This window comes from Cnephaeus nilssonii (genome assembly GCF_951640355.1).
Source record: "Cnephaeus nilssonii genome assembly, chromosome: X".
In the NCBI taxonomy this organism is placed as follows: domain Eukaryota; kingdom Metazoa; phylum Chordata; class Mammalia; order Chiroptera; family Vespertilionidae; genus Cnephaeus; species Cnephaeus nilssonii.
The window spans coordinates 53,373,684-53,387,678 of NC_137071.1; the positions used below are offsets into that span (position 1 = coordinate 53,373,684).

Sequence of the window (13,995 nt, forward strand, 5' to 3'; positions counted from 1 at the left end):
CTAATCACCCCTCAGGAGGAGGGGGAAGTAGAGAAGCCCTGAGGGGGTGATCAGGGCCAGCAGTCTCCGCTCGCCCCTGCTGATGGCACCGAGTGATCAGGGCCAGCATTGGGTGCCGAAAGCAGGTGCGAGCGGTGGCTCCGGTGCTGGCAGTGGATGTGAGTGGGGCTGGCACCGACAGCAGGTGTGAGCACCAGGCGGGACAATGGTGCACGGGAGCAAAGAATTTTCAGTAACCACCAGAGGCTTGCCGCGATGACAGCGACCTTGGTCTGGTGCCCTCACTCACCTGCTCCACCATCCTGCTGTGACCGATGCCCGCCATGTTCTGTGCTCTGCCGCCTGCTGTTGATGCCCGCCATGTTCCGCGCACACCCGCTGGTGGTCAGTGCACATCATAGCGACCATTTTTTCGGTTGTTTGGTTGTTCCGCCATTCGGTCTGTTTGCATATTAGCCTTTTATTATATAAGACTAGTAGCCCGGTGCACGAAATTCGTGCACATTGAAAGGGAATTAATTAGATGAAATATTTTAATATTGCTATTTGCCCTTTCTCTATAATAAAAGTGTGAGAGATAAAAGGAAATGAGTACAATGTATAGGAAAATAATACATAATTTTATTAATAACTAAACAATAACAAAATGATATAACAACAATAACAAACTCGTAATATAAAAACAACATTGATGCAAATAATGACTGACAAAGTGATTAAACTTATTCTAATATCTCCCTGTATACCACATTAAGAGTAAAAACACTTTCAGAGTGCTTGACTAATTTCCCTTGAGATAAAGTATTTACAACTTTAACTTTAACGTAACATGCTCTTTGAACTCAAGAGAAAGCAACAGCCGTAACTGGTTTGGCTTAGTGGATAGAGCATCGCCCTGTGGACTGAAAGGTCCCAGGTTCGATTCCGGTCAAGGGCATGTACCTTGGTTGCGGGCACATCCCCTGTAGGAGGTGTGCAGGAGGCAGCTGATCGATGTTTCTCTCTCATCGATGTTTCTAACTCTCTGTCCCTCTCCCTTCTTCTCTGTAAAAAAAATCAATAAAATATTTTTTAAAAATACTTAAAAAAGAGAGAGAGAGAGAGAAAGCAACATTAACTAACCATGTCCAAAAACGGGTTCAGGTAGGAATATTCCTACTCTGTCTAGAGTTTGTCCTTGTGATTTATTAATAGTCATCACAAATGCTGGCATAACGGGAAACTATCTTCGAATTAATTTAAATGGGTGGCCAGTGTCAGATGGGGACAAATCAATTCTTGGAAGCAGAACAATCTCTCCCTCTGCAGATCCTGTTAATATTTCAGCTTTGATAATGTTAGGTCACAATATTTTGATAATAAATCTGGTACCATTACAAAGACCCCATTTACTATTAAGATTTCTCAATAGCATGATGATTGCACCCATTTTCAATTTTGATTTATGACACGGCATTCCAGAAGGAGTAACACTATTAAGAAATTCAATAGGAAAATTTTCCTTTTCAGCATCATCTGTTGAGTCAATGGAATCATCACTCAAATAGGTGTGAAAATCTCCATCAAGTATATCAAAAATTTCTTCATTTAATTTTTGAACGTGCTCATTTTTTGAACAAAGAATTGCACGTTTAGATATATTTTTAATATTATCTATAGATATACTATTTCCAAAGGTGGCTTTAATAATAGATCCATTAAAAATCATTTCATGGGGAATTTCAATAATATCCATTCCTAAATGAAAACTGCTTTCAAGTTCGCCATCTCCAAGTTTTACTAACCATTCACTATAAGCAGAATCCTCTGATCTCATATTTGTTTTAAGAGACAACTATCTGAAACATCCCCAAACACTACAGTACTTTTAACTTATTTGTACTATGGCCAATCGTATAGCATGGTGGCACAAAAATCCCCTCTGAAAAGAACTTTCCCACCAAATGCAACATTCAAAGTAGAGCCAGCGAGAGCTTTATATGTATGGCACGTGTGTGAGTCAAAGTTTATTTTTAAATTTCCAGTGTGCATCATATGTACTGGTTGGTCAGATGGATGGACAAATGTCGGTCACTTAGCCTTTTATCTATACAGATTATGAGTCATGATTTTGCCTTTTTAAAAAAGTATCCTTTAATACCTCCAAAGCACAATGAGTAAGAATCTGAAGGTTTATGTGGCTTCTATTTGGTTTCTAGGACACTTCTCACTTCTCTCCTTTTATTCTTGAATGTTAATTCCAACATAATTTTTGTTAACACCTCTTGAAAAGGATCCCACCAAGTTTTTGATAGTCCACATGATAAAACTTACAGAAAAATACAACATGAGACTTTCATTCTCTCACTAACTTCTTCATATAACTGTAATTCCTCAGTCTCTATAGAATGAAAAAGGAAAATAAAAGTGCCTTCTCTCATTCCAAGGCCTTTCTCAGTCAGGCAACCACAAAAAGAATGAGCCTACAATTCATGCCATGTAATCTCCATCAGGCATAATTCAAATCAAATCCCATCAGGCAAAGTCTGGGATAATTAAAATGTATAAGAGAACAGTGGTGACCTGGGGGAGAACTTATGAAACCTTGTCTCCTGCTTTTGCTGAATATTATTTTTGTTATGCTAGACTCCAAGTCCCTATTGGGGACCTGGTCAGGTAGCTGCCGGTGCTAATCCACGCCGCCTGCCCTGGTCCATGATCCATGATCACGGAGCTGGTCAGGCGGCTGTGGGCGCTAACCCACGCAGCCTGCCCTGGTCGGTGATCCGTGATGGCAGACCTGGGCAGGCAGCTGCCGGCGCTAACCCATGTCGCCTGCCCTGGTCCGTGATCCGTGATCGTGGACCTGGGCAGGCGGCTGCTGGCACTAACCCACGCTGCCTGCCTTGGTCCGTGATCCGTGATGGCGGACCTGGGCAGGTGGCTGCCGGCGCTAATCCACGTTGCCTGCTCTGGTCCGTGACCCCTATCCGGGACCTGGTCAGGCAGCTGCCAGCGCTAACCCACACCGCCTGCCCTGGTCCATGATCTGTGATGGCGGACCTGGGTAGGCGACTGGGGGCGCTAACCCACGCTGCCTGCCCTGGTCAGTGATCCCTGATCGGGGCTTCAAGTCAGCCGCCGCCAGCCGCCGCCAGCGGTGGCTGACTCGAAGCCCCTATCCAGGAACTGGTCAGCCGGCTGCCGGCACTAACCGCCTGCCCCAGTCTACCATCATGGCTTGGATCCCACCGGCAGCGGGCACTGCCCCCTTCCCCCGCCATCTTTGCTGGTTTAATGTGTATATTTGCTCCTGATTGGCTGGTGGGCGTGGCTTATGGGTGTAGCGAAGGTACGGTCAATTTGCATATTACTGTTTTATTAGGTAGGATAGGTCTGTGTTGTATGGTGAGTGCTCTATAATAAATTAGAACATTATTAATGAGGGCCCTAGTAGTACACTTCTAGTTGTCTAACTTAAGCACTCATTTTCATGAAAACTTATTCTTCAGGTTAAAGCCACTAGCCATCTGTAGAAGATAACATATGTGAGTTTCACAAATAGAGCCACAAATGAGCCACATATGTAATTTTTAAATATTCCAGTAGTCACATTCAAAAAGTGAAGACAAACAGGTGAAATTACTTTTAATAATGTATTTGATTTAACTCAGTATACCTAAAATATTATCATTTCAACATCATAATATAAAATTATTGAGCTATTTTATTTCACATTTCTTTTGTACTGAGTCTTCAAAATCTGGTGTGTGTTTTACACTTACTGCTCATCTCTAATTGGACTAGTCACATTTCAAGTGCTCAAGAACCACTTGTGGTGTGGCTACTATATTGAACAGCACAGGCATAGCATTCCACTGCTGTTTCACTGTATTAATAGGGTCTTCCTACAGCTTATGTATATTTTTGTTGTCACAAAAAATATAAACAGAACACTGCATACTATTTGAGAACCTCAGTGTTTCACCAAATGTGGAACAGAGTGCCAAGAGTTGCCCCATGGAAAAACAGGTTCTGTGATTAAATAAGTTAGGAAAGTCCTATCCTTTTACCCCCTTTTGGAGATTTATATGGTGCAATTAACATAACACAGACGCTTAGAAAACTCTACTGGGTTGAGACACAGGTCTGTAAGGTTCAACCTCCTGATTGTGCTGTTGCCCAGCTACCACTATAAAAACATGGTTAGTTTGGCCTAGTTCATTTTTAGTATGCTTATAATATTTATTTATTTTCTACAGAGGAGTTTTAACACCCCTTCTCCTACTCCCCTCTGCCAGGCCCATTAAAGATACAACAATTGGTCTGAGCCAGAGTATTAAATCTACTAAATCTTGTTCTTACAGAGACCTGAGGTCATCCTTTATTACACTTTTGGGGACAAAAATTTTGGAAAATGCCACAAGTGTCTCTAAATAAGAAAAATTTTGTGTCTTCTCCTCTTTCTCCACTCTTTTTTTGAGCCTTTCTCTATTTAGTCTTTGTATTCAGAATCACCTTAGGACCAAGATATATCTTCTTGTTCTGGAACCACCTACTAAATTGAAACCAGCAGGTGGCCTTAATGTCTTGCACATGGGTATTGATCTTCAAAAAGTACCTAAATAGGCACCTTCCTCTCATTTAAGAAAGCATGAGCACTCTAAAAAGATAAGGGGAGAAACATCTGGATGTGTATACCTGTGTATAAACACAGAATACAATTTCTTAACTAGAGTAATACCATTTCTTCTGATGCGTTCTTTTTGTATTTTGTGTGTGGTGTTACTTTACAATGCTTTAATGTGTACTGTTTTTGTAGTGTGTGAAGTAGCTGTAACTTAGCAATTAGTTTGAAGAAGATATAGACTATACTTTACAACTGTCAATCTTTAGCAAATGATCTTTTTGCCTTTGTTTTAATGGGACTTCTAATGCTGCCTCCCCCATTTTGTTTTAGGATCGGTGCATATGTAGCAATTACCAATTAAAAATAACTTCTGCTACTGAATTTGATCCAAGATGACTTTAGTAACCTTATATGTGGATGCATTTAAATAAGATTGATTTAAATAATTAGTTTTGTGTCTGTTTATTTTTTAGGACTTTAACATTTAAATATTAGAGATGTCTTCTTATGACTATAGAATCCCTTTGCTCTTGAAAATGCAAAGTATACCATCAGTTTTATATAGACTGTACAGGAGCAGGAGTGGAACATTCTTAGAGCAAAAGTTTGGTTTTAGAATCTGTCTGATAAAGAAGGGCAGTCCATTCTCTAAAAAGATATCAGCTTTCCCAAATTTGAACATTTGTGATAGCTGTATTTGGAAAGAAAGTTGGATTTTTAATCTAATGTATTTAATGGCACTAAATTAACAAACATTTTAAAAATGGATTTTGTAGAATCCAATGATTAGGAGAAATTTGCAAAGTCATATACAGGAATAGTCAAACTCCACGTGTTAGTTTCAGAATGTGCATTTCCCAGGTGAATAGAATTTATTTCACCAAAAAGATTTTTTGCACAATACACAATACTTACAGAAATATAATTTTATCTTTGGAAGGAAAAAAAAGCTCACCTTCCCAATGATAGATTTCACTAGTACACTAGTACAATTCCTTAATTATTTGGGGGGATACAAAAGAATAATCAGTCTATAGAATATAATTGCTTGTTCTTAATCTAGGAATTAATACATACTATTAAAGTTTTATTGAACTTGGAAGAACTTCTCAATAAATTAGTATTTTAGTAAAATTGTACTCTTTGCAGTGGATTTGTCTCTGCACAAAGGCTGAGTTAAAAACATAAAATTATGAAAATATACCAAAAAATAAAGATTAGTTATTATTACCTTAAAGTCATATTAATTTCCATCAGCATTAAATACAACACCATTTATCTGTAGTATATAACTAAAATTTTGAAAGCCTTGCACACAAATCTAGAGACTTCTTTAAAAATGCTTTGTCTCGCCAGTGTTTATCAGTGGTTGAGCATCAACCCATGAACCAAGAGGTCATAGTTCCATTCCCAGTCAGGGCACATGACCAGATTTCCTACTTATCCCCAGTAGGGGGCATGCAGGAGGCAACTGATCAGTGATTCTCTCTCATCATTGATGTTTCTTTTTAAAAAAAATTAATTGTTCAGATTATTAGAGTTGTTCCTCTTTTTCCACCCATAGCTCCCCTCCACCCAGTTCCCACCACACCCCCTGCCCTTACCCCGCCCCCACTGTCCTCATCCATAGGTGTATGATTTTTGTCCAGTCTCTTCCCACACCCCCCACACTGCTTCCCCCTGAGGATTGTCAGTCCACACCCTTTCTATGCCCCTGATTCTATTATATTCACCAGTTTATTCTGTTCATCAAATTTTTTATTCACTTGATTTTTAGATTCACTTGTTGATAGATATGTATTTGTTGTTCATAATTTTTATCTTTACCTTTTTCTTCTTCCTCTTCTTAAAGAATACCTTTCAGCATTTCATATAATACTGGTTTGGCGGTGATGAACTCCTTTAGCTTTTTCTTGTCTGTGAAGCTCTTTATCTGCCCTTCAATTCTGAATGATAGCTTTGTTGGGTAGAGGAATCTTGGTTGTAGGTTCTTGCTATTTATCACTTTGAATATTTCTTGCCACTCCCATCTGGCCTGCATAGTTTCTGTTGAGAAATCAGGTAACAATCGTATGGGTGCTCCCTTGTAGGTAACTAACTGTTTTTCTCTTGCTGCTTTTAATATTCTCTCTTTGTCTTTTGCTCTTGGCATTTTAATTATGATGTGTCTTGGTGTGGTCCTCTTTGGATTCCTTTTGTTTGGGCTTCTCTGCACTTCCTGGACTTGTAAGTGGGGGACGTTTTCTGTCATTATTTCTTCAAAAAGGTTTTCAATATCTTGCTCTCTCTCTTCTTCTGGCACCCCATAATTCTGATGTTGGTACGCTTGAAGTTGTCCCAGAGGCACCTTACACTATCTTCATATTTTTGGATTCTTTTTTCTTTTTGTTTTTCCGGTTGGGTGTCTTTTGCTTCTTCGTATTTCAAATCTTTGACTTGATTCTTGTGATCCTCTAGTCTGCTGTTGGATCTCTGTATACTATTTTTTATTTCAGTCAGTGTATGCTTAATTTCTAGTTGGTCCTTTTTCATATCCTAGAGGATCTCACTAAATTTATTGGCCTTTTTCTAGAAAATTCTTGAAAAACCTCATAACTGTGACTTTGAACTCTATATCTGGCAGTTTGCTTTCCTCCATTTCTTTCATTTGTGACCTGTTTCTTTGTCTCCGCATTTTGGCTGCTTCCCTGAGTTGATAGAGTGGCTTTGTGTACTAGGTGTCCTATAGGGCCCAGTGGCTCATCCTCCCCGGTTACCTGATGTGGACACTCTTGCTGCACCCCTTCGTGAGCTATGTGCACAGTTTTGTCATAATTAACCCTTGATTGTTGCTGGTATCACTGGGAGGAATTGACCTCCAGGCCAATTGACTGTGAGGATCAGTTGTGTCTATGCTGGGAGAACTTCTGTGCTGGAGACACCCTTATGAGGCAAAACTTGCTTCAGTGGGGCTTGGGTACTCACTGAGTCTGCCCCCTGAGTGTGTCCCTTATGGATCTGAGGAGTTGTAATCTGGATGGTCCTACGCTGACCCCTGGGTAAACTGGCTCTTGGATCTCCAAGGAGGTGCTAATTTAGCCTCTGCCTGAGGCCACCCAGCAGGAGCTACGCAGAGATCTGCAGATTCCTCTTCTTTGTTTGGGTTTTGGAGGTTCCCAGATGAGGCCCAGCTGTGAAGCAATGCAAGCTGCTCTGGGGCCTTGGGCCTTCTTTTGGATGTTCTGGTTCTCTCTGACTCAGATGCAGTTTGTTAGGTAAGTTTTGATTTCAAAGGACCAGGCCATTCATATGCAAAAGCCTCTGCACACAGCTTGGATGGGGTGGAGTCTCAGGGTAGAGCAAACAGCAATGGCTTCCTGTCAGCCCTGCCCTAAGAGGCCTCCAGGTCTCAGTGTCCCTCAGTAATTGCTGCAAGCACCTCTGAGAGAAAGCCGCCCTTGAGTTCCGCCCAACGCCAGACTGTCCAGTTTCTTCCCGTATGAGTCTGGGTCCCCAGAGTCTCGCCAGGAACTGGAGTTCAGAGCAGTTGGGAGCTTGTGTCTCCCTGTGGATTGAAAAAGCCAGCCACGTACTCAGTTGCCAGCCCTCTCTGCGTGCACGCCTCTATACCTCTGCACTTTACTTCCGCAACTCCTCTGAATCTCAGTGTGCTTTTCTCTTCCCTTCTAGTTGTAGAATTTCCACTTAGTCAGCCTTCCTGTGGTTCTGGATAATGTCTGTTTTGTCTTTTAGCCATAGTTTTGAAGTGGTTGTACGAGGCAGCAAATTCAGGTGTTTACCTATGCCACCATCTTGGTTTCTCTCATCATTGATGTTTCTATCCCTCTCTCCCTCTTCCTTCCTCTCTCTGAAGTCAATTAAAAACACACACACACACATTAAAAAATGCCTTTGTGTAAAAATAGGTTCTATGACCTCTTGCTAATTATTATATTTCTTTAGAGGTACTGTGAGGCAGTTTCAAAGACATCTATTAGCAGTTAAGTATAAATATAGAGCAGAATATTCTGTCAGATATTTTGCTATTTCACAAACGTTGTAGTACTGTATTTTATAAGGAAACTAAACCCTCAAGTATTCTGGTATGTTACATATTATTATACTAAAAAACTCACTTTTTATAAGTCTATTATTGTGCACATAATATTTTAAAAATGATGGTATTTCAGTCCTAGCAAGAAAATATAATACAATATGTGACATTAAATCCATTTATGTATTTGACAGGGAAACTAGCAATCATAGCTCAAACATATACATTTTTTCTCAAGGATAAAAAGGCAAATGATAATACATAAAGACATGGTCACTGGGGTAAGTTAGCTGGTGTGCAGATTGACAAGGATCAACTTGCAAATGCTCATCCGATTTTAGCTTTTGTTAACAGTTGTTCCTAGAGGGGGAAGTGCAACAGTCAGTTGGTGTTGCCTCCCCTTCATGTGGGGTTTTGCTCACAGTCACTGCATGGTGTAATGAAATCTCTTTAGAAGCAGGATTGAGTCAGAAGCTTTGAGCTGCACCTTACTGTTTTTTAAAAGTGCTGTTAACACTATTCTAAACACTGTGATCTTTCAAAATGTGTTTTCTTTATTTGTTTTGTACTGTAAAAAATAATTTGCTGTAAACTGGACTTTGTTTAAAGTGATGTTGTTTATTGGCTTATCCCACTCCCATTTATGTACAGTCTACTTAATAAAATCTGTGATAATCCTTTGCCTTAAAATAAAATCTTAATGCTAAATGTTAATTGTGCGCTAATAAGTCTAAGCTACAAATTAATGTTTCCTTTAAAGCTTAAGACAGCGTCAAATAAAATATTATAAAAATATTCTGTGGAGTGTTGCTGCCTATTCTGTATTTGTGACAGTGTGTGTATCTTGATCCAGGACATGGTGGCTGGCTGGGTTCTATAAATAGACATTAGTAATCCTTTTAGAGAATGGGCCTGTTACCTCTCAGCTGTTGGTGGAATCCTCCCCTTAACCCTTATAAATAGATTTTCCCAGGGCATACAAGAATGAAGAAACACAGCTATTCCTGTTTTTTCCTCTTACAACTTTTATCTTGATTCCTATGGAATGTTCGCATTCTATTTGTGTTGACATCATTTTCTAAAGGAGAAAATGCTAAAAATTACTGCAGATTGATGGAATCATGTAATTTCAGCAGGAAAAAGAACCTTGCCATTATTAAAGTCTCGTCCCTTGGAACAGGTTAGAACCTGAATTTTAGAGAGATTTGGTGGCCTGCTCAAGTTCTGAGGGGAAAAAATGGATTGAGCTCATCCTGATGTCCAGAAGGTTGTCACGAATTCAGTGAGTGGAAAGGAATTGTGTTAGTCTTGGGGCTGGCACACACCAGCAAGGCTAGAAAACCATTTCCTTATTAGGCCTTGGTCTTTGCCCTGAGTTAGTCAGTTATAGAGGAATTAATTTTGTAGGCAGTTTTTCAGGGAGACATAGTGTGGCTCCTAAGGATTATCTCTGGTGCTGTTTCACCATCAGCAGCAATGCTTCAGACCACTGTATTTGAAAGGCCCTCAGGGCATGCTTACTTGGCCCAGTGAAAAGATAATCCTGGGGTGCATGACAATACACTTGTGCTTTGTGTTGTGTTTTGTTTTGTTTTAATGTATTTTATTGATTTCAGAGAGGATAGGAGAGGGAGAGAGAGAGAGAGAAACATCAATGATGAGAGAGAATCTTGGATCAACTGCCTCCTACACACCCTACACTGGGGATGGAGCCTGCAACCCCAGCATGTGCCCCAACCGTGAATCAAACCTCAAACCATGACCTCCTGGTTCATAGTTCCATGCTCTATCCTTGTACTTTGAAGAGTACAAGTGGTCAGGTTATTTTTAAATGACCAGAAACGCAGGTCCTTTCAGGAATTAGGTGTTCCTTAGGCCCAGAAAATAGAGACTGGACTGGAAAGGCGGCCAGACCCTAACTCTGTACAACACGCCCCCCCGCCCCCCCGGCCCCCGCCCTCCACCCGGTTGGTTGCAGTTTTTCAAAGGGATGTGAAAGGCTCCTAACCGGAACGACCGCCAAGGGGCTCTAGGACCCAGCGGCTGCGCGCGGGGCCAACAGGGCCGCGGCGCCTTCAAAGCCCTGGGCAGGCCGTTGCAGGGCGCGGGTTCGTGACCCGCCCAGGGACTGTCGCCTCAGGCGCGGGCACTCGGGCGCTCCGGCGGTGCACGGCTGCGCGCGTGGGCGTGTCCCAGCTGGGCTGCGGGCGCCGCCTCAGCGCCGCGGAGTAGGTCGCCCCTGGGATCAGCTCCCGCGCCCGGGCGGGCAGCGCAGAGCGTAGAGAGCTGGAGCCGAGGGGCCCGGCGTGCCGCCAGCCCCTCAGGCCGCCACCGCTGCTACCGTCAGCCAGGAGCGCTGCTGACACGCCAAGATGAAATTCCCGGGCTCGGTGCTGGCGTCCGTGTTCCTGTTCGTGGCCGAGACGATGGCGGCGCTGTACCTGAGCAGCACTTACCGCTCAGGCGGGGACGGCATGTGGCAGTCCCTAACGCTGCTTTTCTCGCTGCTGCCCTGCTCGCTCGTGCAGCTCACACTCCTCTTTGTGCACCGTGATTTCAGCCGCGACCGGCCACTCGTGCTGCTGCTGCACCTGCTGCAGCTCGGACCCCTCTTCAGGTGCGTGCGGGACCCCGGGTCCCAGGCCCAGACCTAGGCCGCCTCCCCTACCCGCGCTGGCCGAGGAGGTGGGAGGCGGCCTACCAGGAGGGTCAGGTGGTGGCACTGGGGACCGGGCCCAGGCCGGCCCACCTGGACTCTCAGCCACCTTTGTAGACCCAGGAATGTGACAGACTCCTGGGAAAGTGGCAATGAAGCTGGGCGTACTGAGTTCCTGTTAGGTTCTTGCCAATGAAATTACCAACATTCAATGGAATTTGACTGACAAACATGACAATTTCATGTGGTTCGACCTCTTAAAAATCCAGTCTTTCTCTGCGGTCAGGTGAGCTCTGGCAGGGTTGGTTTGGGTCCTGACAAACCCTTGGGAAGTGTGTCCTAAATTCCAGTTGGAGCAAAAGCGGGGGCAGATTATTTAATTTATTCAACACGTTGAGTTTACTGTGTGACAGGCACTGTTCTGAACGCTTTACAAATATTAATTTATTCAACTCTCATACATAACTCTAGAAAGCCACACATCAGTCTCGTTTCTTGTGTGTGGAAATATACGGGGTTGTAGAACCATCTTCTGCCCCAGCCTGACTTATAAACCTGGTCCTTGAAGCTGGAACACAACGTGCCACGAAGACAAACACTTGTGGTGTGTTAAGGAAAGAAAAACTAGTTTTTATTAACACAAAGCAAGAGAAATATATGGTAATGAAGTAGACTTTGGCTTATCCAAGGACCTTGAAAAGAGTTTAAAAGGTGTTGTTTTGATGTCTTTCATCTCTGTAGGAAAAGCAAAACCAAGGGGTTCTATCTGGATTAGAAATAAATTTATATTACTGAACTTTAGACATAAGTGATAGGGGAATTGGTAGACATAGAAAGGCCAAAGAGGCACCTCAGCAGCCATAAAATTCATCTGTTCAGCTAGCTATGGACCTAGGGAGACCCCAACACCACCCCCACACCAACCCCCACATATACAACACAAAGTTAAGCAGCAAGATAGGTTTTACTAAGTGCTTAATAAAACGTTGCACTTCATATTAAAGACAGCCATTCTAGCTGACACTCAGAATTTGGACTTGTAGTTTACACACAGTCAGGACAAAGTGGATGAACAAATTTTCCTGAAGCTGTGGAATTTTAGAAAGGAAAAGAAACAGGTACATGGGCAGAAGTAAGAAGTTGCTACTGACATCTTGAGAGCAAGGGAAGAGTTAGGGGCGGGGGGAAGGGGCAGGGGAGAGGGAAAGGGAAAGGGAAAAGGAGACAAAGAGGGTGAGGGAAATTTTTAAACTGCAACCTGGAGCCATTTGATGAGGAGAGAGTTCATCCTCCCTGGCCTAGTAGGCCACAGCACCCTGATTGTATTCCTGCTCAGTAAAATCAATGTTATCTGACTTTGGGCAAGGCTCTCATCATGTCTCAACCTGATCTGTGAAAAGAAAACTCAGTACTGGCAGATGTTTAAGTAAAGTGACACAGAAAAGGGAACTGACATTTTTCAAATGCTTCTTGTGCTAGATGGTTTGGTAAGTGTTTATATGCCTCAGTTCATCAAATCCTCATCATGAACTATATGTAATTGTCCCCATTTTATAGATGAGGAAAATGAGATCCTAAACTATGTCCACAAGGCTTCTTAGAAATAGAGTGGAGTGAATTATGTTCTCTACTCTTTGTGAAAGAAGGCAGAGGAGTGTGGAGTGCATTTTATCAGTAGTTCAGTCTTAAATCAAGAAAGTTTGGTCATCTTGGAAAAATTTAAAAACACAACCTAAACAGTTATCCAGGTCAATGATAATACCCTATCATGTCTGTCATTTAATATTTTTGTAAATACTAAGAGTGACCTAAGATAAAGCTAATGATATAATATTATATATAAAACAGGATGGCAAAGATAAAAGTGGTAATTTCTGATGGTGTAGTTATGGGTGATTTTAATTTTCTCCTGAAAAATATAGAAAGTGCATCATTTCCTCCTTTATTATATGCTTCTCTACATTTTTCAGTTTTTACAGTAAAAATATTTTAACTTTATTAAAAAATAAAAAGTTTGATGCTTTGAAGAGACAACTAGCCATATAAAAAGTTTCAACCCCATAAAATGACATATTTCCAGAAAATTCTGAATAAGTCATTGTTTTCTTTCGTGGAACAACAAAATAAAATATAAAAAACAAAGCAACAAACAATCCCCTTCTGTCAACAAGGACTCTGTCATTCTAATGCAGCTGATTTATTTCAAGGAGATAGCGGACCTATGATCTTCGAGCTGAGATACACAAGGTGCAGTTCCAAGCCTCTTAGCTTCCAGATGGAAAAAAAAAGCAATTTAATGTTGTGTATTAGCGTGACTTAATATGTTATTGGAAATTTTTCCTGTTGACTGTTTCTATTTTAACTCTAAGATTTTACATAGGATCAACGTTATTTCCCCCCGTACAAAGGAGAGTCATGGTGTGTTTCTTTTCCTGCCTTATCAATTAGACTTAGTAATATTTTGAATTTGTTTTTGGAAAATTTAGCTCTGTGTATTTTTGTGTGCACACTAACTGGCCCAACATATTCTTTTTAGATGAGATGCTGTTGTTGAATTTACTCAGTTAAACTGAATTACAATGATTATGGGCTAAATACTGCAATCTAGACCCCACTGTTCTTTCCTTTAGGGAAGCAGTGGAGAGCAGCATATTTCATTTATATCAGTATTATATTTAAAACTAGAGTTGCAGTTTA

The 13,995-nt window shown here is 41.6% G+C and overlaps 1 protein-coding gene across 1 annotated transcript in view; it reads left to right on the forward strand.

Moving 5' to 3' along the window:
• Nucleotides 1-10,742: 10,742 nt before the first annotated feature.
• The window catches only part of XK (X-linked Kx blood group antigen, Kell and VPS13A binding protein), a 122,897-nt gene continuing 119,644 nt past the window's right edge, over nucleotides 10,743-13,995 (forward strand). The window contains exon 1 of the mRNA XM_079765541.1: nucleotides 10,743-11,259. Within this exon, the coding sequence (XP_079621667.1) occupies nucleotides 11,015-11,259 (245 nt within the window). The 5' untranslated portion in view covers nucleotides 10,743-11,014. The remainder of the gene's footprint in view (nucleotides 11,260-13,995) is intronic.